The sequence below is a fragment of the Charadrius vociferus genome, unplaced genomic scaffold (genome assembly GCF_000708025.1).
Source record: "Charadrius vociferus isolate BGI_N301 unplaced genomic scaffold, ASM70802v2 scaffold2, whole genome shotgun sequence".
NCBI classification, from domain to species: domain Eukaryota; kingdom Metazoa; phylum Chordata; class Aves; order Charadriiformes; family Charadriidae; genus Charadrius; species Charadrius vociferus.
Window position 1 is genome coordinate 6912652 of NW_009647595.1, and position 26709 is coordinate 6939360.

Consider the following 26709-nt stretch of genomic DNA (forward strand, 5'->3'; position numbering starts at 1 on the left):
TTCCTCTCGATCGGCACTACTTTAAATAAATAAATATATAAATAAGCCCCCACTTCTTGTTTGCCAGTTGAAAGAAGTTAAAAATTTCTGTGGAAGCCCTGCAAGGAATGGTGAGGTCCAGAAAGCTTCCAAACTTGAGTGCTAGTTCCAGACTGTCCTCAAACTGCACTGTAACACACATTTGAAAATACTTTTGTAATTGTGTCCTAAATCAAGATTAAAGGAGGCCAAAATAACTCAGAATGACAGAAGTCTTTACAGAGGAAAGCAGGTCCATCGCATATCTGCTGGTCTTTAAAACTGCCAATATTGAAACAAACAAAGGATGATCCAGGTAATAGGCCAGAGCAAAGCTCTTAAAGAAAGCAAGCTTCATTAGGGTAAGTGTGGTCATCCTTAGATGATTAAGTAGGTGACGAAGAAGAAGCAAGACTCAGAAGGCAGAAATGAGCCCAAGCATGACGTGTCAGAAGTGACAGCCTGTTTTGAGTGTTGTTAGGGCCTGTGCAGTCTGAGATGTTTGTAAGTGAATCTCAGAGGAGCGCAGAGAGTCAGGTGAGAATGTCTGCTGACACTAAGCTACTCTGGGTAGTAACGCAAAAGCTAGGTAGAAGAGTTGCATAAGAACCTTGGAACACTTACCGCAGAGAGAGTGAAATTAAAGATTGAAGTCTATGCTGAAAAATGTAAAGTGATGCATACGGAGAAAAAACTGCATATAAAATCATGCTTATGAAATAACGATCACCGAGAAAAACATCTCAAGGAAAAAATACCTTGAAGTGACAACATAGAATCCCTTGAAAACATCAAGCTCAATGCTCAGTAATCATAAAGAAATCAGCCTCAGAAAATGGAATTAGAGATGGAACCATCTTCATGTTTGCCCCCCTCATTTCCAAAAGTACTAAGATACAGAAAGGGCAAACAAGGACAATTCAAGTAATAGAATAACTAAGACTCAGCTAGGAAAGTAATAGAGAAAGGGAATGGAAGAATGATAGCTATCTAAGTTCCTGGGAAAAATAGGGAAATTCTTATATTTCCTGTAAGATATAAGAATCAGGGAACAATAAATGGAAGGATCGAGTTCAGAGACAGCAGTTCATTTTAGTGCTCTGGAGGAATCCACCACGTTCTGTGCCAAGCATAGCGCACATTCAAGAAATCCTTCGACAAATTCATGGAAGTAATACCTAGCAAGGACTACAAAGCAAAAGATACTGCCTCCAGCTCCAGTGTTGTGGAGCTGAAGACTGTTTTCATGACCACAGTACAGAAGTTATCTCCGTATGTTTGTTCTCTTCTCTTCCCTAAAGATTCACTCTTGGGTGACCAGCAAAGCCAGGCTGCTGGCTACACGGACCTTTGATGTGACCTAAAGCAGCAGTGCTCACCCTAGGGACTCTAGGAAAGAAACCCTGTAATACTGCTTAGACTTTGCACACCAAAAAGCTTGGAGAGAAGCCCAACTGTAAGGAAAACATAAAATTGAAACTACCACTTTCTGAATACAACAGCTATCAAAATCCTGAAACATTATTTCACAAGAAATGTGGCTTCATTACTTTCAGTGTTCAAAGATATTTGCTATAACTGCAGTTTTATTATCCAGCTTTTAGAAGTAAAAGGCCTAAGATGAACTTTAGATGAGATAAACCTTTAAACCACCTTCATAAGCCTAATATTTAAGCAATGGATGCTTTATATAACACAGGAAGAATGGACTATTAACACCATTAAGCACACTTCCTACATCATTATTTTTCTTCCAAAAAAAGTGAAAGTTTCTCTTTTTGAGGTAAGACAAAACAGCCGTAACTAATGATACTGGATTTTTAACTTGAAAGACGTCAAGTTAGGGAATGATGTAAAATGAATGCCCATAGGAAGAGATATATAACACTGTCAATCACGAGCAAATGATGCCTCAAGTGATGTCTGAACATTTATATTTTTCTTCTTAACTGCCAATTAACAATCAAACACAGCAAGCGTGTAATGACACCCTATAGAGATAATATCTGCAAAAATTATTGTGTTGGTTTTTGAAAAAAACCTGAAAGCATCTCTAAAATTATCATCAGTCACCAGGATCATGATTGTATTTTATTTTTGGAAAAAATAAAAAAGAAAGTTTAGAACTCCTCACCAGGTTCTTCAGCAGCGTTGATAATTCTTTAGTAAGCGTGGAAAACTTTACAAAAGCTGTGCCAAGATCTGGATTATCCCGACTTAAAAAGTTACTTCCAAATTTATCTAGTACTTGTGCATAGTTTTCTTCATTTTGAACATGATCTGCAAAGAAAAAATAAAGGTCAGAAAGTTTATTGTAGACAGTAAATTATTATTTTAAGCTTATGTACTGCAATATAGTGACAAACCACCTGACAAACAGTGCTTTCAAAAAAGCTTTAAGTTATTGCATTTACTGAAAATTAGAATAATTTTAATATTAAAAACAACTATTTAGCAATAGACATACATACTTTTAAATCAGTGACTTGAATTTGTAATAAATCAATGAAAAAAGCTCTGTAGTTATTAATAAGTAATAAAATCAATAAAAGATCAATCAGACAATGTAAGTACATGTGCTCATTTTGGAAACAACATTGGAATCAACATTGGAATTTATAATTGTCTACTGTAATACTAACTTTTTTCTATTGCGATGTAGGACACTTTTGCAGAACAAATGAAGTCAATAGTATCAGACAGAAAACTAAGGAGACCAAGTCTGAATCTGACTGCAAGTTTAGAAGAAGCAACATGTCTTACAAACAAAGACTCCCTTTTCACCTGCTTTGTAAAATTGAGTTACCCCCCAGAATGGAATGTATATTAGTATATATCCAAACACTTGTTTTAGTATACTTATATAGAGAGGTCAGAACCAAGAAGATGAGATTGAAGACAGTGCAAGCAAGCGAAGTCTTTAACTCAAAGATGAAGGAAATTCTGAATTACAGAACATTGTGTCAGAACTGTTTTTCCTGCTTCCATAACTTTCCCTTCTGGCATCTGTTTGCCTTTTTTTAATTATTATTTTGTTTTTTATTACTCCCATTTTAGCGTCTTTAAACAGAAAATTTGCCACTACAGCCCTGTGGGACACACTTTATCACCTCCACCTCTCTTAGGGGAATATTGTTGTTATTAATTAAATGAACATTTCACTGTAATGAGTTTCCGAGTCTTACTATGTTGTGTTTGTTTTTCTTTTCTTTTTTTTTTTTTCCCCCTGTAAGCCACAAACACAAAACAGCAGAGCTATTCCAGCTAGAGCAAGTTCTGTGCAACGAAAGGGGGGAAAAAGAGAACAGTTGCCAATAGGTACTATGTTTTTCACAAAGTTTTCTATTCTTCAAGTTGTCATATTGCCTGAGAGCATTTCAATTATAAGGGGGAGGCCAGGAAGAAAACTGAAAAGAAGGAAAAACCCCCCCAAAATGACATACGTTTCAAACAAGGTTTGTGTATAATGTACCACAGTGCATAAATCTGCTTTGACATTAACTAAGAGCTGATAAAGAGTTAAAGAATAACACTTCTAAGGTATTATGGGTACTCAAAACAAGGGTGTGCTAAAGCTTCCAAAAAAAAAAAAGAAAAACTACTAGAAGACACAAAAAAAGGTGACACTGCGTATTTACCAAAAACAAACTCCAACCCACACATCAGACAAGTTACATTCTAAAATCAGACATTAACACTGAGGTTTTCAAAATGCCAACTATTTAAACATATATTAATAAGGAGTTGTAACTCAAACAGTATGTTTTTAATAACAGTAAAACTGTTTCAAAAGCACACTGTTTTAATCAAATAGCTTAACATTAAAACCAAGGAAACCACTATCTACTAATAAAATATGCATTTTGTTTTGATGTAAAAGCTGTTGCATAAATATACACAGATGACTTTATCTAAGAAGGCACTTTGGCTTATGCAGTCCTGAGCTAATAAAGCTCAAACTTATCCTACTGCTCTGAAGGAAACGGAAGGATAATGGAACAAGGTTGGAAAGAAATCTGCTAGATCATGGAAGCTCCGTCTTTGTCAGTGAAGCTCTGCCAATCCCGCCGTATTTCCCAGCATTTTGATTTTAAGTGTTCTGTTGTTTTATAGAGCATTTCAAAAATAGTTTTTTAAAGAGACTGAGAGTGCTGAAGAAGAGAGTTTCCTTTATCAGTGGAAAGGCAAAAGAAATTCCCGGTCAGAAAAAGGAAGCAGGAAACAGATCATTGTCCTAGAACAATACATAGGAAATTCTCAAGAATCCCAGATCGCAAATCACCTAAATCTAGACATAAGGCTTTGATTATGATGTAAAAGGAATACTTCTGTAATTACTACACATACACACACAAAATTAAAGTACTGTGTATGAATAATAAATTTGCAATTTTTACGTATCAACACAAGTCTTGTAAAAGGAGAAGAAGAGGTAAGGGAGTGCCCTACTTGACCTTAAAGGCACATAGATGAAAAATTAAATCTGCAACGTAGTCTATGCTAAAATGCAACACAGAAAACCGACATGCTTAGAGCAAACAACATGCTTTAATCTCCATGTAGGTGCATCATGCAAAACACAGAAATGACTTCCCAGCATCCTAAATAAAATCTCCTTTACATAAAGAAAGCTATAATGTGCATGACTTGATGTTTACTTCCTTAGATACAAGTACTGTAGGAAGGACTTCAATAACCCTAGAGAGCAAGATATGAACTCTGACAGCAGCACATACAAATGATAATGTTTGCCTTCTGGAACTGGCTCATGTCTTCTCCGTATCGTAAACACAGCTGAGTACTGTGATGAAAATGGAAGGGCTTCCCCAGACAGACATCCTCCTCCTCCAGCAGCTCCCCAAGAGGTGTGAGAATCACAGACAATTGAGGATGTGCTCTGCACCCACTGATGAAGGCTGCTCCCTTCAAAGGGGCTACGGGCAGGGAAAGGGGCCTCACTAACCATCCCCTCCCCGATGGGATCTGGCATGGTGGCCAGTACCTGAGCCCATGTTGAGGACCTCACTACGGAACGGCAGTATAAAGCAACATACTGGACTGGACACAGCAGTGGTATGTTCCAAGCTGAAAGACATGCATCTTCTCTTTTCCACAATTCACACCTCCAACTCAGAGAAACATTCAGCACAGAATTTACCTTTGTTTTGAGAAAACCCTGGGGCCCAGTGTGCAGCGATGTTGTGGCATCCCTTACTGGTGTGCTATAACGTGCATATTGGGATCATGTATTAAGAGGAAATAATACAAACATGTCTGAAGATGCAGATCCAAACAACTGAGGAATGAACGACAGCCACAGCAGCTTACAGCAGCCTTTTGCTACTCCCCAGAAGCAGAGAGACGCTTGCTTTGAGCTGCCAGCACTGTGGAGGCTCAGCCTTAAGGACTCCCAAGGCTGAATCCCACCTTGTTCTGCTGCCCCGGGCAGCCACCTGAAGTTGCCTGTGCCTAAAGTCACCTTGTGGTAAACTCTTCCCAGGACAAAGACAGGACTTAGATTCCCAAGGCATACAAAGAATTTGTACTCTCTCACTGAAACCCACAACGTTCATTAAGTACTATGTTTCTTTCCCATTCAAAAGTTACCAGAATTTTAGTGAGTGCTTCTGAACTCAGTGAAATTCACATCTACTTGTGCATATTAAGTAAGGAAACAGAGGAACAAATACTGTGAAGAAAGGTTAAAGAACAGCCTTTCTATACACTGAAGCTAGAAAACACACCACTAAAATTAAAGCCTTAAATTTCCTTTGTCAAAAACAGTTTTGTTCAGATATATTACCTTGCAAACACTGAAGAATATAACAAAGAAGTGTTAAATAGTTTACAGAAGAAAAATGCACAAACACAATGCTTTTGTGTCACTGATTATATTTAAATTGTGCCCAAAGAAACTTGAAGAACATCTAAATTACTGAGAATTACTTCTGTATAACTGTTTAAGTCCAAAAAAAAAAAAAACCACCCCAAAAAAACAAAACACAAACCAACCCACTCACATTCAGAATCCTGATCAACTTGAAACTATTTTTATATTGCACTTATAAAACAGCTTTGTTCCACAGGTAGCCAGAGGAAAAATAACCAAGGTCAGAGGGAAGCTGCATCTATGAATGGAAAAACATACACATGAAAAAAGACTCAGAAAGACTTTAGAAACAGCAAGAAACCTAGCAAGGTTAAAAAGTATGGCAAAAGAAGTTATTTGAAATAAGAAAGCATCCTTTCTCATTTCATCCTTCACAAAGCTGAAATCTAATGAAAAAATAATATAAAAGAAAAAAAAAAAAAGACTACCATATTCTTATCTGGACTCGATAACAATAATGCCTTCTGGACTGAGATTGCTAAACCGAGAAGTAATAAAAGCCTCTTTCATAGATGTCCAGAGCAAGGAGCATCTCAGCGAGTCTGCAAGGTTCTCTAGATCATCACGGTCTAAAAGCACTGAGAGGTAAGCCAGCCCAGAAAGGTAAATGACATTTTTCTTTGCATCTGTGTTCATCGCTGATGTGCTTGAAGAAGTTATCATGGAATAATCTTCTTTAAACTCTGCTTCACAGGATTTATACCAAATCTAAGTGCTAACAGTAGAATTCATAAAAGCTGACAAAATGAGCAATGGCACATCACTTAGACCCACACACAGAAGGATGAAGTCGGCAAACTATAAATAAGGGGCTTTGCTTTGCAACTATATAACAGCCTCAATACTACAGGAAGAATGAGAAGCAAATATAATAGCTATTTTTAATAAGAGCTCCATAGAGAACTGAGAATTCAAGTATGCACCAGTAGAGCAGTAATGCTTATATATTCCTCAGGCAATTTGTAGAAAATACAGCGCAGAACAGAATTGGTGGACATGTGGATAAATACAAAAACGTGAACAAGAAACACAGGTTTAATAAAAAGAAATTTTTACTTCACACTACCCCCCCAAGAGATCAACAAGCATGTGGGGAGAGGAAATCCACTTTAAAAGATCTGTTTGGATTTCTGAGAAGGTCTGTCCCTCACCAAAAACACTAAAAGGAACTAAGGAAGTTAAGAGGGATTAGTCTCACACAGAGGAAAGACAGGTAAAAAAGATGTGCTGGGGAAAAGGAAACTCTCAACAGAGGGAGGTCACCAGTGAAGTCATGTATGAAACAGTGATCAGGCCCACATCATTTAAAAACATATAGAATCATAGAATAGTTTAGGTTGGAAGAGACCTTTAAGATCATCAAGTCCAACCATCAACCTAACACTGCCAAAACCACCACTAAACCGTGTCCCTAACCACCATGTCTGCCCATCTTTTAAATAGCTCCAGGGATGCTGATGCCAACATTACCCCGGGCAGTCTGCTCCAATGTTTGACAACCACTTCCGTGAAGAAATTTTTCCTAATACCAATCGAAACGTCCCCTGATGCAACTAGAGGCCATTTCCTCTTGTTCTATATATTTCTATATTAAGTTATATATAATATATAATATAAATGAGTTAGGAAATAAGATTCATTGTGATAAACTGTTCTTCCTATCCATACAATACTATAAATTATTCAGGGCAACAGAAACAAAAGCTGACTCCTAAGGTGAGATTAATCTGTCCAAACACAGACTTCTACAACAAAGTCAGCCATATTGGAGCTTGGGGTCTACCTTTCCTCTTAATTTCAGCGTAGGAAAAGTTACAGCTCAGCTCATCCTCATGTAAATGTAGAGGAAGTCAGATGTATCTCACCCTAGAAGTCTCTACCTACATGCATAATTCTGCACAGTCTATGGCAAGAGGCTCACATCTGGGTAACTCCTTGAATGGCCAATGCATGAAAGTGTTTGTTAGGCAGCGTAACACATGGGGGAAAACACTCCTAAATTTAAGAATTTATTGTTTAAGCAGACATTATACAGAAAGGTTTTGGAGTTATATCACCTCCCCATTCAGTACCAAGCAAAACAACACTGAACATCAGAAATCATTAAGAAAGAAACAGAGCATGCAGTAGAGCAACATAAAAACATTACTGCAGTGGACTTTTAATTCTGTGTGCAGTTGCTGTCCTTGTTGCCCAAAATTCACTCCTTCCCTTTTTAAAAAAGAAAGTCTATGCTGTCATTTTGGAGAGAGAGAGTAAGGGCGATTAAATGTATGTGACAGTTTCTGTAAAAAAAAAAAAAAAAACATAAAAACCACAACTAAAAAACCATCTCCTCCTAAATCCCCTATGGCTGCTGAGTTCAGAAGAGGGGTATTGTGGAAACAACTCGATCCAGAAGTCTATTACAATAAATAGAATGGATGACACCAAATGAAGTTTGAATTCATCCACCAAAAAGTCCTCCAACACTACTCTAGCAAGCTTTGGGACTTCAAAGCCCCCTACAGACTCTCATGCCCCAGAACATGCATAAGTCCCTCAGTTTCACATCAAATGAGTCATTCTGGGGGGCTCGAGGCCAATGCTTTGGGACATGGACAGGGTCAGTCTCCTCCTCAGTGGAGCTGAGGCCTGACAAGCATGCTTGGGACAACTTTGCAGGGGAGCAAGGGTACATTTAACTAGATTGATGCAAGACTACAAATGATAAAGGTTTACATGATTTTCAATTCCTTAGACAAAATTAATTGTAAAAGTCCATTAAAGAGTACCAAGCATCAAGATATCAGTCCCGACTCAGGTAATTCCTGGCCTTCATATCATTGTGAGCTGAGAAAGTGTCAAAAAATATAAAGATTTTTAAAATCACTCCATCTTTGTACTCTTTTTCTACTCCTCAAACATCTGCTGTTGATCACTGAAGGAGACCATATGAACTGCTGGTCCGGCTCAGTATTTTTAGTCTTGCACAGATTTTATGTTTTTATTTCTCTATCGTGTAAATTCTTTTGACTGTATTTGGGAGTTATACCAGGGAACCAATGAAAAAAGAGCCATTGAAAAATCTACAACAAAACTAATTGTGCAATCTACTGCTGTGTTACAATTCAATCCAAATGTTATGGGAAACCTAGTCAGAACAGATTCTCCATTAAGTTTAAGAACCATTCGTGTACGATGGGTTCCTAGTTACAGATGCAATCTATCATGCCAGAAATAAACAGCAAGCCAGATAAGATAAAAGAGGGACTTTTTAAAAGGGCATGTAGCGATAGGATGAGGGGTAATGGCTTCAAACTGGAAGAGGGGAGATTTAGAATAGATATCAGGAAGAAATTTTTCACTCTGAGGGTGGTGGGACACTGGAACAGGTTGCCCAGAGAAGCTGTGGAAGCTCCATCCCTGGAGGTGTTCAAGGCCAGGCTGGATGGAGCTTTGAGCAACCCGGTCTAGTGGGAGGTGTCCCTGCCTATGGCAGGGGGGTTGGAACTAGATCTGTAAGGTCCCTTCCAACTCTAATCATTCTGTGATTCTGTAAGGGGAAAGTGGTGAGAAAGAGGTATCAGTTTGTACATCTCACTGGATTTCGTAAACGGTACTTTCCCAAACAGTACTTTCAGATGGGGAAAAAGGGATGGGACCTTTCTAAGGGATTTCCACATTTCTGTGTTGGTATGTTTTCATTTCCACAGCAGTAGATCTAAATCTAAGTATGACAAATGGGTGAGGGATGTGCACATGCAAAAAAAAAAAAAAAAGTATTTGGGTGACATTTAAGCTCCCTTCGTAACAGTAGAGAGTCCCTTGTGGTTCAGAATTCAGCAATGAAGAGGAACAAACCAACACACCAGCGGGCCAGGGCTTTCTGAAGAACTGTATTTGAGACATTGCATTGTGTGAATGTCACTGTTCAAATGTTACTTCAGGCAAAAAAAAAAACAAAAGGAAAAAAAACACCAACACAACTCAAAAAATCCTAGCTATGACTTTTGGTAGAGTATGAATTAGATTACTGAACCGCAGAGAGAATTTCTATTGCCCCTGAATAACCATTTCTCACCAGTCCAGCTGGAGTTCTCAAAGGATATTATGAAGCAGGGGAGTTTTAAAAAACATTTCCTAGTCTTGGAGTCTAAATATGGTCTCACCTTCTAGCAAACAATTAAGTTTGTAAAACAAAATTCTGATTTTGAGTTCTCAAAATGTAGTCTGAGGCTTTCTTTTGAAATACAGAAATTGTCACCTAACTCTTGCTTGAGCTGATAAACGACAATGCATTTTACAGCGGGTTTTAGTACATTTTATGTGAAGTTAAACACCAACAAAATCCACTTTCACCACTGAAGCATAAGAAAATAGCTGTCTTAGCAATTCTCTGTACAAGCAGGCTGAATGAGATTAAGTTTTAACTCAATCACTTTCGTTTTATATTTATTTTTACAAGTTTTTTTTCAAACGTATAACTTTTTTTCACATGTATAACACATGCTTTTGTCTTGCTCTTACTAACCCTAGTTTATGCTTATCAATTAGTGCATGAATTGCATCCTGTGCGTACCTTTTCAAATTATAATGTAGCCTATCACAACAGCATTCTGAAGAGGGAGCTAGAGTATTATGTATAGTGCTTTCTTTATCCAATAGAATTTATACTAACTTGTACCTTTGAAAAAGGGCTTGTTCAGAACGAGGAGAAAAAAACCAACCTACCAAAAAAAATCCTAACTATCTCTGGTCCTTTTTAAGTGCAGAGGCAGCCAATTAAAAAACCATTAACCAGTCTTCTATTGCTTTTAGTCAATGTGACTGGTTTTTTATATAGCGTGGCCTACTTACAGGCACTAAAAACAGTATTATTTTTATTACAAGACTTAAATGAAATGATAGGTAAAATCTCTAGTATAATTGACATATTGCAAAACAGGCAGAACCCCTTTCATGCGTTCTGCATTTTTCATCAGTTTTGAAATTCAGTAAGTACTTTCAAATGGAAAAGCTGCTTGGAGCATCTGAATACTTATAAAAGTATAAAACTAAACACACATGTACCCAATACTATTCTCACTTTGCATCAGGCTTCACAGTCTATTAGGAAAACATTCATCAAGTGAAGTTACAGAAAAGCTAATTAAAACATGCTGCTAGTAAAGCAACAATTTGGTGATTGGCAGAAAGGTTAAAAACCTACAACACAGTAAAAAACCCACATACATCCATAAACATGGGTCAATGGGACAGCACACACCATACCAAAACACCACAGAAACTGAGGCAACTCAGAAGCTGTTCTGAATAAAGAAAATATTTGCTTAACTGATAATTACTGGTGGGGAAAAAGAACTGGGATTTTCAAAACCCCAGTAATTACAACTAGGTGGTTACTGGAAAGTATACAGCTCTGCTACCATATTTGGCACAGTTTTAAGACTTTAAGAGAAACAGAAGTAGAAGCCAGGTATACTTCATAACATTTTTAAAGCCTAATTTATATATTGGCCTCTGATCGTTATTTGTTACTGAACTCAAACTGATTATCAATTCATATTCCAGCTACCTACCCTCCCATCAAAGTTATTGCTATAGCTTCAATAAAACACCAGCTGTGTCTTCAAACAAGCAAAATAACGAGGGGAGAGCCAAGTGTTGAAGCAACAAACACATCTATCTGTAGATATTGTTTTTCATTTATTTTTTAACAATGAGAACTTGTTAAAAATTGTATTTCACTTAGAAGTGCACTCCATAAATTCAATGTAGGACACTGCCTAGATTGAATAGCTGAAGGTAACTGCTTGAAATGTTACGACAGCAGGAAACTTTACCCATGTGAATTCTTCCAGAGGCCTTTGAGAAGGATTATAAGGGTAAAAGAACCGGAGAACACATTAATTTGATGTATAATCAGAAGCAAAGAAAGGAAATTTTTAAATTCAAACACTCCTAAACTGATAAGCATCTCTTATGGTACATACTTCAACAGGGTAAATTGCAAGACATTTGTCAAACTTGAAATTAAATGCTTAGGTTCTTATGTAAAACTGAAAACAATGTCATACCTTGCCCGGAATTATATATTGCTTTCACAGATTTTTTCACCTTCTGTAGCGCAGTTCTGTCTTGATCCAATGCCTACAATAACAACAAATACACAAACTTTAAATACTTACTTCACTGTTCAATAGAATACACTATAACATTTAGAAAGAAACCCACAAAATAAGTAGTATCACAGGCTGGAAAAAACTGCCGATACAACATATTTGGCCTGCAGGAAAGTCTGAAGTCATTCAACTACTTCAAGACAAATTAAAGAACTAAGCTGAAAAAGCTCAGAACGCAGAGTAGAGCAGCAGTGACAGTGCTAGAAGAAAAGCAGTACTTCAGTTTTATAAGGGACAAAGCATTTATTCAAAATGTAATATATTTTGAAAAAAACCCCAAGAAATAGTTAAGTAGATGCTTCTACTGTAGCCCTACAATTTCTGCTACTACTAAATTGCTTGTTAGTTTCTACGGTTTTCCCACAACAGTGGTCTTCCACCTATAGATACACATTATCTCACTAACCTCTTGTCCCAAACTCCACAACGGAATTTTATAAATACAGAAGATGAAAAGTAGCAAATAAAAAGAAAAGGACTAAGAACTGGTTTCGTGCAATATAATGTGACTGAAACAAAATATTTATAATAATAATACTCGAATATGCACTTGCAGGATTCCATCATCCTGAATTTCAAATTTTCTGCAATAGTTTCAAAATCCAGAATAAAACGTTATTAAGTAACGATGAATTCTGGATTAGATTTCTAGATACTTTCTTTTTTAAGCAACACAACTTCACCCTACCCACTTGTAATCTGATATAAGAAATCAAATTAACATGAGAAAGAACTATTATCATAAAGCAAAACATAAAATCAAAGTAAACATTAGTCTAGACTTGTGCAATTAAGAACCTTAAAAGCCCCATACCAGTACTGTGCACAGTGATCCGATTAATTTCATTTCAGTGTGAGTTTTGGATATTCTGCATACTTAACGCATTGTACATGGTTCCCAGCTATCCATGGAGAACATACACAGAAATGTTTAAATTATTTCCTGTATTTTTTCCAGGCAATTTCCCATGATATATGTAATGTTTGATCAATAGCTTCACATTTTAATGAAGCGTTTGCCGTGTTATATTCATGTTCAAATCACTGAAGACTGGAGAACATGTACTCAGAATGACTGTCAGGATAGCAGCCCAACTGAGCCTGTTAGCTGTTGTAGACCACAAAGTTCCTTGGGTAGCCATAGTATCCAAACAGCTTAAAGCCCGGAGCTTCTGTGGGTCTGATACCTGAAGACCAAGGCAGGATGGCAGCTATTCCTACAGCAGGGTGCACCTCATCAGAGAGGGTCATCACCAGCAACACTATGAGTGAAAACTTCACCAATAAGCAGAGCTTTCACTCTCAAAGCTGAGATGACTGAACTATATTGCACTGGGCATTAAGAAGCTCCAAAAAACCACAGCAGGAGCTCCAGGTCAACTAGAGTGTTAAGCACTGGAGATGGTCATACATGAGGGTACTGCTCCTGGGTAAGTTCAAAACGCTGAATGTTTTGGTGTATGCACACTTACAGTAGGAACCCCTATAGAGAGAAGCCAATTAATATAGAATAGTTCTATTTTGGAGTGGCACAACTTTAACCAAGCAAAATATCATAGTTGAACAATACATGAAAGTCTGTAACAAAAGAAGATGTAGTGTTTCTGTTCTTTAACTGAAAACTACCATATTCTCAAATCACCACTTCTATGCTAGCTAAAACTAGACATTTTGGAACCCCAGTATTTATATAAGTGCTTTCTAATGCTATTTATCTCTAGTTCTTCATTTGCAGCAGAACAACGGATTCAAATATTCAGAACTGTAAATATCATTTTTCCTTTTGCTCCCCAGTAAAATAGTGAATTTTACTTGAGTTTTATTTTGCCAGAAAGAGTCGAAATTTTTAAATTTAATAAAATATTAAGAACTCTGTGTTCCTTTTCAAGACAGTGCACAGCAAGTGATTCTCCTCAGATTCCTTTGGAAACACTGTCAAAAGCTTTTGCTTCTGCCTGCATGCTATGCCAGACAGTTGCTATACATTTCTATTGAAGTTTACCCCATCTTCAATGACCAGAAAAAAATAATGATTGACTTGTCTAGTAAGAGTTTGAACACAGAATAGTACAAGAATTTGAAACCAATATTTTTGAAAAAAGACAACAGTTAACGTTGATAAGATTCAGACATAAAAGTTTGTACTAAATTCTAATATTGAAGCAAACTGGACACTCAGGAGGAGAAAACAAATATAAAAACTCCAAGGAAGATGGTACTTGTTCCTATAGATATCAACCTAGAAGACTAGGACAAATAGACTAGAAAAATCTTCCAAATTGGATTTGATATAGAATTAATTTTAATCACTAATATGGGAGCAGGAGGGAAGGGCACAGCCATTATTTTAAGAGAGCAATCACTGAGCAAAGCAATATTCAGAGATGACATCCACTGCCTGAAGGAGCCAGTGATCTAAGTCAGAACGACATCACAGGTCAATTTTGTATTTTTATATCTGCAAATACGATCTTTACATGAACTAGTTCTTCTTAGTCCAAAACTCCCTAAACGAAACAAATCCTTGTAACCGTATACCCAGGCAGAGTGTAAAATGCCTACCACAGTGGGAACCCAATCCTGTGTAGGATTCTGGGTATACAAAAACTGGTATCTAGGGGGGTTTGGGGTGATTTTGAGTGGGGTTTTATTTGGCTGTTTGTTTTACATAAGTGTCAGTAGTCTGTTTACCAATATATTACATTCTTCTTCAATGTCTTTCACTAATAATTTTGTGCTGCACTCTGCTGCAAAGGAAGTATGCTGCGCTCAATGCTCAATTCAACATTACAAGTTGAAGAGGAAACATCGCCCCCCCCCACACTGATTTCTGTTTCAGCCTTACAATAATAAAAAGACGAGAGTGGTTCAAGACACTGACACTGACATTAGTATGCCAGCATACATGATTAATCCCTTCAAGTAGATTATTATCCAGAGAAGATGTATTTTCCAACTGGAAAAAACTGTTCATCCTCATATCAGATGAGAGATTTTCACTCAATTTTTTAGGAGATTTGCCCTAAAAAATTCCATATCCTACCGCTACCAAAACGCACCCACAAAAACAATACACCAAAACAGATGTGTTTTAAACAGTTACAGTATCTTGCACAAGACAAACCCATGACAGAAACTTGAAGGCTAATAGAGCACGCACAATCTATGTACTCTTGACAAAAACCCCTCCATATGTTTTAAGAAATTATTTTCATATATTAAAAACAATCCATGTGGAGTATAAAATATTTGAGGTTATACACACAGATGGGTATAACGAATGCTTGGTAGTCATGCATGTATTGACAGACACAAGATTAATTCTTTCACGGAAAATACACATATGATCTATTGGCTTCAAGGAACTAAAAGAATTAAATCTTTCGCTTGCCAGCTAAAAAACTAATCCCACCCTGGCACAGAAGTGACTGACATTTACTATTGGCTGTACTAGAAAACATACTTGCCACCTGCTCAAGTCCCAGTTACAATATCCATGTAACAAAGTAGAGCAATGGCACCTTACAAAGTTATGGCTGTTCAGCACCAGCACCAGTTTTCTTCACAATAAAATCCAAATTTCATCTGATGGGTAATAAACGCAGACTAGACAGGTTAGTAAACTATTACACACGACTGAAACTGCAACAAGACAAAACCCCATAATTTCCACAGTGAAATATACACAAAAGAAAAGAAGAGAGTCAAGTGTTGGTCTCCTGTAGCTTACCCACTCAGAAATGAGCAGACTACCAAACTCACTTATTTCTGCACTTGGAGAAGTGATTCGAACCACCCTTCCCATCCTTCCCGCTCCGCTCAGTTTGTATTGGCCCTGCCAATCCCCAGTTTGAAGTCTGTTTCCAACTGTTGCTTGCAGCATGTGTCTACATGACGAAAACAGGGGAGTGGTTAAGAATTTTCTAGACACTTAATCCCTTCATGTAAAAGACAGATACAGACAGGCACAGTTTGAATTTGTCCTGAATTACTTAAAACCCCAAAGGGTCCAAATGAGAGAAAGTAAACCAAACCAACACATCAACAAGGACTTATCACTGCAATAACCGCCACCAGCATCACTGAGGACACCACCATTTACCAGCCATTCCCAAAACAATACCAAAAAGATACTACTATTTTTAAAAAAAATGTGATTTCCCTGAAAATTGGAAACGTCAAGTGTTTTAACCATAAACTAATGAAATGAGCATCACTAACCAAATTTACAAAATAGTTTTTTTCCAGAAAATACTTTCAGGTAATGCCAAAGCTTAGCAGAGATCCCATCAGCTGAACTTCCCTCACAGCTCCTGCTGTTAGTTATGTGGCCTGATGCAATGCAACAGCCTCTCTCCAAACTGGTGTACATGAGAAAAATCATCAGCCCTTCAGTGCCGTAAATGTCACATTAGATAAGCAAGCTCATTTGTGTAGTCTCCAAAAAAGAGTTGCAAAAATAATAATCACTAAATTATTCTTCAAGTATTACTCAAAAAGGAAGCCCAATAGCTATTGCTTGAAAAAAATCTCTAAAAAGTCCAGTATTGCTAATTGTAATTTGTTTTGACAAATGATTTTTGGACCCCTCTTTGCACCCGGACCCCTACCCAGCAGCCTCTTCTACAAAAGCATGAATGTAGACACTAATTGCTATCTATGTATGATTGCCATAGATAAAATGAAGTTAGCATCACGCTTTTCCTCATGAGCGTGTAGCGGATATTTGATCTCGGAAATGCTCTGACACCTTTGGGAATACTTAACAATATTTTGGGCAGTTCCTTCCTTTAAGTTCTCAATTGAGTTACATTAATATTCCTGAGTTTAGCTCATTTTGTGCAGAAGGTACATTTAGAGATAACTGAAAAATAAAACTATGAGATTTGTTTTCACATACAGTGATGACACAGATCAGATTCATTTTCTAACTGCTGTTGTGTAGGAGATGCTGAAAAGCCCACAATGTGACAACACTTGAAAACATCGACTGACAGATACAAAATTTTCCCCACAGGGACAGGATCTAAAACAGCCTCCACTGGGTAGAAACTAATCTTGGTGATAAAAATCACAGAATCACAGAACAGTTTGGGTTGGAAGGGACCTTAAAGATCATCTAGTCCAACCTCCCTACGATGGTCAGGGACACCTTCAACTAGATCAGGTTGCTCTGAGCCCCGTCCAGCCAGACCTTGAACACTGCCAATGATGTGGCATCCACAACTTCCCTGGGCTCAGTGGGGCATCCACAGCTACTTAGTGCCGATATTCTTGTCTTTACACTGGCAACAACATACCCTGCACTAGGGACAGCTGGGTGAACACCTATCATTCACGATAACCAAACTCACTTCATTACACTAGTCAGCTTTAATACTACTAATTAGAAACCTAAGACAGCAAAAACAGTGGAGAAAACTTAGCGGTTTTCATGTCACTGCAGCACAATTTTACCTATTTCTTACTCCAGCAACGGATAAACACACTAGCAAGATTAATGGGGTAAAATATGGTTAAAGCTCAGAAACCAGCAAACCCATAGCCAGGCCCACAGCTCATGAAGATGCCACTGCACAAAATTCCCAAGTTGCACACGCAATTTTTGCCAGTGTTAAAGCTGCACAGCACCAGCAAGCGGCTGCACAGACCACAAATAGAGGAGTCTTCCTATACTATAAATGCTTCTGCGTTTAAAAATAAGTGCTGCTGTTGCACTCTGCTTTTTAGCAAGTCATGGCATATTGTCAATCTTTTTTCCCCCTGAGTTGATCTTTTTTGTCCACATTAACAATCTGCTAGGTACTGCTTTAAAAGCACAACAGGAATGATTTCAATCTAAGAAATAGAAGCCTATTTTCTACCTGTGCTCTCGCAAATTCCTCCTTACATGTGTTTCAAATTCCAGTGGAATAAATTACTTTGAGAGAGAGTACTACCAAATACTACCCTCCAAAATAATTTTTTCCAGCATACAGTTCCACAGACATAGTACATAAATGAAATTTTTTAATTAACTTATTGAAGATACATGTAACTTGAAAAACCCAATACACTGTAAAGTGCTATTCTCATTTAACAAAATCTAACCTAAAAAGCTTATATGCAAAAGACATAACTAAATACAAGTCAAAAAAGCCCAAAATAGAACAAGGTTATTTATTTTCTAGAACAATCAAAAAATAAATAGATCAGAAGACCATGAATAGCTAAGGTAAGGTCTTTCAAAAGGAAGCAAATTGAAGAGAAGATGGCATGCACAGCATAAACACAAATGCAGTAAGTAGACATGGTAGCAGACACAGATTTATTAGAAAGAAATGTGATTCTTAGCAACTTGAACAGGAAAAAAAAAAAAAGCACAAAAGTATCTGGAGAATTGCTCCCCCTCACCATATCTGACTGTAAATTTCACTAACAGCAGAGCTCTTCAGTTGCCGCACCAGAGTTAAATACCACAAAATATTTTCCTCCTGTGTTAACTCTTCTCTTTCTTCTTTGTTTGAAACCACCAAATGTTTTGCAGCATGCTCTGTGTTTAAGCTGTTATCCCAGTAACTCACAGGTGTTATCTAGTCAGGGAGGGAAGATGCACCAGATCAGGACTTGTGAGTTACGATTATTACCACCTTCTCAGGCAGCAAAATTCTTCAAATACTGTACACAGACTCTATGAATGTTACAGAAGCTCAAAAATGGCACTCAGGGATAAATAAAGTACTCACTCCCTCATCCATTGCCAGCCTCTCAGTGGTGTTGCAATCACCCATCACACTTACACCTCCATAAATGTCAATCAGTATTGCTCTTTGCTGGTATCAGCTGGCAGCAGAGATACGGAGGACATCAGAAATACGTTCATGTTAGACTAAGCCATTTCAAAATGTTATTACTAATATTACAGAACCTTTTTTCTTTAAAAAAATTGCATCATCGGGGCAGGGGATGGGATACACATGGTCCCTTACTTGAGAACAGAAACAACCTATTCTCCTTCTCCTCTTGGCCCCTGAAGAAATACTTAAATGTATACATTGATGCATAATTGCAATATTCCATTTCCGAATTAGTCCATTCAGAGAGAGAAAGCAGGTATATTAATGCATTAAAATTGTTTTACATTAAAAAAATAAAAAGTTGAATTGTTTCTATTTGCTGCAAGTTGCGTATTTCAAGAGTTTCATGAGGTTAAAATAAAAAAAAAAAAAAGGGGGGGGGTATTTCCATTACAACATAGACCTTGAAGACTACTACAGCATTCTGGGACACTGCTCACAGCTCAGTTTCATTTTGTTATTGGAGGGTGCTATGATGACAGACTCAATAAGACTTCGTCTTATATCACGTTAAACCTGTAATCACTACCACTTACTATGAAATTCAGAGCTACATTCAGATGATCAGCTTGGAGAGTCTGCCATCTAGTCCTTCTTACTGTACCTTATCCAATGTCCCCTGACATTATAGGATAACAATAGGAGGGAGAATACCAACAAATCTAGAAATAGTCTAGAAAATAAGTACACGTTCTTTTTTTTTTTTTTTTTTTTTGAGGTGAAAGTTAAAAATGGAAATGAGAAGTTTTACAATGTACAACAGGAGTTGTGCTTCTAATTATTATGATTAGACTTTGGCTAGAGATGTTCTACAAAATGCATGAGAGGGGTTTTGAGTCTCCCCACAGAAAAGAAAAAATAAATAAAATCACAAGAGCATAATTTAGATGCGAAGCATTAGAGTTCATTTGGAATTTCAATATCATGTTCTTTGATACAAACATATTCTCTGAACATATTCAATTTAGTGGGGGAAATTACAGAAAAAAGAAATACAATAATCAGAAGAGTCAATTCTAATATTTTAATAAAAGCTGCATCTAAAACCCCCTACTTTCTCCTACATTGTCTTTCATTTCTTTTGATCAACATGCAAAAATAGTTTTCTAATGTACATTTATGCTAAAATGCACATCTCATCTTCACTGTGGTACAGAAAACCAAGGGACCTCTGTAAGCAATATAGGCCAAAAAAATCCAATGCATAAATATGTGTGTAATACATATTATGTAATGATGTATATGCTTTAATTATCAGAATAATTCTATATACATCTTAAGACCAGAGTGAGATCTGCTTTCTCAATATACAAGTAAAATACAGTAAAATGAGAAGGGATATCCAAGCTAAAACAAAGACCTATAATCTAATTAGGTTCTCTGGGGTTTATTTTGAAGACACTGGCAAACTGTTTAAGTCTAGAAAGGAATTTCTGACATACATACAAATGCATAAGCTATAGCAATCAATCAAGGTGGAAGAAAAGGATATACTAACATCACCAAAATGCTACAGTGTAAAGGTGACCTTAATTTGCCCAAACTGCGTACATGACCTGACAAAGTCATTGGGACAACACAGAAGCTACCACTTTCCGTTCCATAGGAAGGGCACTTCAAATACAGTGCTGATTTTAAAGGTATTGTTTTAAAACCACAATGAAACTTAAAAGAATTTAGCAGTAATTTCCAGCCTGTTAGGAAACAGTACGAGTGCTTTGCAATCAAACTGCTACTTACTTCACAGCATTTTTTAACATAGTATTGTGTTTGGTAAAAATAGTCCTACGCTATTTCTCTTTAAGTCTGTATTAGAGAATAGATGCCCTTAGGGAATATTCTATAATTTTTCTTAACAATATTAAGCTTCAGATGTAATTTACAGCCAAGATCCTAAACAGAACTATATTACGCTAGCAACAACTTCCTTTAAAAAACTCAGTCAGATATAAAAATAGCTGCACTGTATTCCATTTAGAAAATGCAACTGATTTGTCTGATCACAAATTTAACTGAATATTGTTAATATAAACAATGCCACGTTTACAACATGAGTATACAGTTGTGCTACTAGCTGAAGAAACAACTTCTGTTAGGGAATGCTTATCTGCCAAAAAAAAAAAAAACTTCTGTTAGGGAGTGCTTATCTGCCAAAAAAAAAATAATAAAAAAAATCACAACTTTATGACACTTTTCAATTAGATTGTTTAATAATTTTGTGAGGCACTGTGAAGCACGTCATGCAAATCAGAAAAAAAAAATAAATGGAGTTTTCAGGAAGGGAAAAGTCTTAGGAATAAACTGGGAGAGAGGTGACTGTTGGAGAACCTGGAGCTTTTAAAGCATTGAAATTCCATAGATTCAAAAGCAAAAATTAGTCAAAGATAACTTCCCCACATATGCAGCACCTAAGCAGAAGCTTCAAGTTCAGTGGAGGTAGAGACGACCACACACAGTCACCCTTCTCTTCCTCAAGCTAGGGCTTAAAACACTTTTGCTAACACTTGTGCTAAACTCCCAGGCATACACCCACACTGAATATCAAATAATTGTGCTACAAACTGCTCTATAAAATCTTATTTCAGTGCATTTTTGTCAGATAAAACATAAGCTTATGTACATAACTCACAATCACAGACATAAGGGACCTTAAACACAGCAGTAAGTATTCACTTCTTGGAAATCAATATTCTTGCTCTACTAATAGCAACAGCAGTTGATTCAATAACAGCCAGATTCTAGTAGCAGCTATTGATTTTTAATTTATTTTGCTTGGAGTGAAAAAAAAAAACCAACAAAACACAAACAAAAAAAACACCACAACCCAAAGCCCAACCAAACTTTCATAATGCTCACAATTTATAAATTATTGTGATATTAAATGGAAATTTTAGGGAAATTAGGGGTATTTTTTGGTCTGTTTACTCTCATCTCCCCCTTTGAATGGGGCATTCCTGAGGATTGGAGCACCTCTCCTATGAAGACAGGCTGAGAGAGTTGGGGTTGTTCAGCCTGGAGAAAAGAAGACTCCAGGAGACCTTATAGCAGCTTTCCAGTATCTGAAGGTGGCCTACAGGAAAGCTGGAGAGGGCCTTTTTACAATGGCATGTAGTGACAGGAGAGGAGTAAGGGCTTTAAACTGGAAGAGGGCAGATTTAGATTAGATACCAGGAAGAAATTTTTCACTGTGAGTGTGGTGAGGCACTGGAACAGGTTGCCCAGGGAAGTTGTGGAAGCTCCATCCCTGGAGGTGTTCAAGGCCAGGCTGGATGGGGCTTTGAGCAACCTGGTCTAGTGGGAGGTGTCTTCAAGGTCCCTTCCAACCTAAACCATTCTATGATTCTGTAACTACTGCTTATTTAAGGGGATTTAAAGCATACGGATCCCTGGACCTTGTCTTCTGCAATAAGCAGCAAGGAAGGTGAAAGTAGAATCAGTTTCCGTTAAACCACCAAATGGCATTTCCCACAGGATTAGCTAGAATATAAATTAAAGGACTCGGATCAAAGCAAAATTTGGAGATAACGCTTCTGTGTACAGGGAGAACCAAAAAACATCAGTGAAAAAGAAATTGTTTGGTTTGGGTTTTGGTTTTTTTTTGTTTTTTGGGTTGTTTTTTTTTTAAAAAAAAACACAGCAGTCTTTCAGCTAAAGTGGATATGTATCACTTCAAAAGAGTACAGGTTGACAATATTCTTCTCTCCAAGGAATATAATTTATGAATCAGGATGGAGCAAGGAATTTGGGAAACTAATGAAAACCAAGACTTCTACCACAGAGTAACAAGAGTGCACAGACAAAGCTGATAATTACCATGTAGCTTTTCATTCTTGTATAGTATGTAACTAGAAAACACAGGTTACACTGAAACATAGGACAAAGCAATGGCATAGTTTAAAACCCACCCAAAAGAGCAGTAATTACATAACAAAGTATATTTAAACAGAAGCCAAGTTATTCATGTTTTAGTACAATGACTTTTTATTTTAACTACACAGTCCCCACCCCCAATCCCCCAAGCACAAAATTAAGACTAATACCAAAATCATTAATTTACGGCATTTATCGTAAAGTTACCTTGGTTCTCAAAAACGATTTATTCATTCCAGCTCGCTCTAAAAATTGTATTAGCTAATCCTAATGGATGCAGTTAGTGCTTAAATAAAAAGAACATGTCAACATCAGGCTTTAAGATACTCAAGAAGCTCGCACAATTGATGAATGACTTTACATAAAAACTAGAGACTGAGGTACTCGAACAATAGTAGATTGATAGGCTGCAGTATTTTAAAATTAAGTAACATCACAGTAGCTCTCACAAAGGTGCAATGAAGCAGCTATGAACAAACTTCTAAATTTATGCAACAGTGTACTCTCTTGACAAACACCCTTAGACTTAGATGCTATGGGACATGACACAATGTTATCACCAATAAATGAAGTACCTTTTCACAAAGCCTTTTACTTAGCCAGAAATACACTGTCTCCATTTTAAAATTCCTACAGCTTCTTCATTGCATTTTTTAATAAAACTTTAAAACCTCCAAATGCAATTTAATTCAGCGGAGGCATATGAATGAAAATAGATTTTTCTCCTTTTCCGTAAGAAATACCAAATGTTTCAATCTTTCAGATGTCTACAGAAAAAACACAATAGATGTCTTCTAATATACACTAAGTGTATACGTACAGTTAAAAGATTCTTTTTGGAATGCAAAACAAATGTATAGAAAAAAACATAATGAACAATGAACATTTGGACAGGTAAGATGAAACGGTTAAGCCAATGAAGGTTAAAATCAATAGCAATCCACATTCCAGCTGGTGTATTATGACCAGAAGCAACAGGTCAACAGGCATCCCTGCAGGTTTCTGGAAAGCTGCAGTGCTCACTTGCTCCACAGGACCCGAAAAACACAGTTTTCCTGTCTCCCTCTCCCCACCACTCATTCCCATTACCTCCTTGGTGCCAGCACACTAGTGTTCAGAAAACTAAAAAGTCAAGAAATTAGATCCGATGAAAATTGCCTTTTTGGGTGCATTAGGGCCACCACAAAGGAGGACACCTACACACGTGATGGCTCTACCCCTTTCAGTGGATGCATAAATTTATACCAGATTAAAATTGCCATGTGACCATAACCTGATAAGACATATGTTATTTAATATTTCAATTACATTAAGTTCTGTTCCATCACAGCTGCGTCCCTTGCTTTCCACCTACTTTTGATCCACGAAGATACACTCTGAGACAGTAAAACTTGGATCCTTAGAAAACAACTCTGTGAAAAAGCAGCAATATTCATGCACGTAGGAGTTAAATTCAATTTTCTCCTTCGCCAGCAGTGGTGACTCAGGCTACAGATTTCCTTTTTTAATCTCATATTCTTTCTCTTGATTTTAAAATGGTTATATCCTTCAAAAATTCAGTCAACTATTTAAACTACAGTAACTAACTGCAGTTCCTTATGCCTTTTCTCACGATCTTCACAAGTGCATAAACCATTGCTGAAGTATGGACTGAAGTTTTACATTTGCGACTATAGAGAATTACTGCACTTAACGATACCAATCAAGCAAAATTAGAAGAGCACTTTATGCAACTTTCAGTGTGATGTATTAACGGTCTAGTAACCCATTTTAAATACCTCCTGCTACTTTTACAGGACCATTTATCCCCTACACCACACATCACTCCAAGCACTCGGCACTTCCTCTCAGCACGCTTCTCGCTCAGAGAGAGAAGGCATTATTTAGTGAACATGAATTATTTCTAAAGGCTAGAAGCTGCCCTTGATAAGAGAACTAAACAGAAAGAAAAAACTAAGTGGTGCAACAGAAGTTGGAGGAAACTAACAGTAGCGTTTCCAGAAATACTTACCTTGAATTTCCCTTCACAGAACAGCCCCTACAAAAGTCCCACCTATTCCTCCTTATTACCTGAGACAGAAAGTGCAACCCTTCAGGTCTCTGCAGAGCAGCTACAGCAGGCACAGACTGCATCTCCGGAGACAAGCACATGCCAAGATAGAGGCCAAGCACCCTGCCCATTCTCATAGGCCTATAAAAATCCCAAATGATGAACCTGGGTGGATATCCAACAGCTGAACACAAAAGGCAGAGGACTTTAAACTAACCAGCAGGCAGCAAATTTAAAATTAAAAAGTAAAATAAAAAACGGAAAAGCATAGCACTTTGCACTGCATATGGTAAGCAGTGGATCCTCATGGATCCTAAAGTTTTACATACTTAAAATTAAAAAATATAAAGGAATAAAGTCATGGAAGAGATATGCAGCTTGACCATTAAACATAAATTTAACACCTTTGTTCTGCCATTCCCTGAGCTGCACATTACTGGAGACTGGGAGATCATACTGGAGAAGGTATGTCTACATCTCTGCCCTTCTCCTACACTCTTCCCTTGTCATCTGTTGTTGGCTAAGTCAGAAAAGAACCTAGGCTTTTATCAACTTCTGGACTACCTCAGCACAGCTATTCTTCCACTCGCTAATGGTATTTCTGTTATGTAAGCTGCAACGACAAGGAATTCACCAGTAGATAACCATGTATGCACAATACCAACCAACAGAGAAACCTCCGTAAAAGAAACGGAAAAAACCCAAAAAGCCCTGAAGCAAACTAGGACATTTTTTTTCCCCTCTTCCTTCATATAGGTTTTGTTTTCTTCATCTATCATTGCAAAACTCCCAAAAACTATTTATATATAGAAGGAGGAAGATTTCTGAAAGGTTTAATAATAATTAAGCAGTGAGGTATTAACTGAACAATTATGCTCACCTGACCAGTGAAACATTTCATATAATTTGGTTTTTAAATGTACATAGCCCTTAGACATTAGTCCACATTTCAGAAATTATACTGATGGGCTCTAGCAAAATCAAATTATTAAACTTAAAACAAAATAAACAATTTGTTCAAGTCGCCATTGTATATTTTACAGTACATCTTAAACTCAAAAGAGAACAAAAGCTGGATTGTTTCATGTATAGATTGGAGAATGTTTGTTTTTACAGTCATAGAAAAAGAAAAGCTGTGATTTATTGCCAGTCTTAACAAGGACAGCTGTTTGATATTGTATCTTTTGCCCCATACCCACAAAGAGTGAAAGTCAATTTATTTCTTTATATCATTCCAGAACATCCAGTCTTTTATGCAGTGAATGGAAACTTACTGAACTAATGCACCTAACTGAAACACTAAAAGTATAAAGTCTTTTCAGAAAGCCATTTTGTTTTAATAAAATCCATAATCCTTTACAGAAAAATGAACTGACAGTTATTCAGCCAGCTCCTAGTCTTTTAAGAGCAACATTTTTAACATAGATTTTCTTTATGCACATACTGTTTTGGAAAGAATCTTGGTGGATCAGACACTGAAGAAACCCGGCATGCTGAGTTCAGCCCATTAGTGTTCTCCTTACCAATGAGGGCAACAAGGTATGTTGCATTTGAGAAGTATCTAGCTTGACACAGAATATTTTGACAAAAAAAAAAAAAATAAAAATGTTGGTGAACATCTACCAGGCAAACCTCAACAAAATTCCAGTTTATGTCATCACGGGTTTAGATTAAATTAAGGGTAGGGAAAACAGAAATCATAAAAAACATGGTAGGGATGCTGCCTTTAAGTCAGAAAGTCTTGGTTCAATTACAACAGCTTTTATGGAACTCCAGCTCAGAATGTCCCTGTTCATAAACCGGTGGAACAGCATACCAAGACAAATATCACTGCATACTGTTTCTATACTCTTTCCACAAGCATCCATTTCTCACCTTGGT

The 26709-nt window shown here is 37.1% G+C and overlaps 1 protein-coding gene across 1 annotated transcript in view; it reads right to left on the reverse strand.

Moving 5' to 3' along the window:
- ASAP1 (ArfGAP with SH3 domain, ankyrin repeat and PH domain 1) overlaps positions 1-26709 on the reverse strand; it is a 128460-nt gene that overhangs the window by 70021 nt on the left and 31730 nt on the right. Inside the window, exons 2-3 of the mRNA XM_009881016.1 lie at positions 11968-12040; positions 2153-2298 (exon numbers count right to left, since the gene is read on the reverse strand). Coding sequence (XP_009879318.1) covers positions 2153-2298; positions 11968-12040 — 219 coding nt within the window. The remainder of the gene's footprint in view (positions 1-2152; positions 2299-11967; positions 12041-26709) is intronic.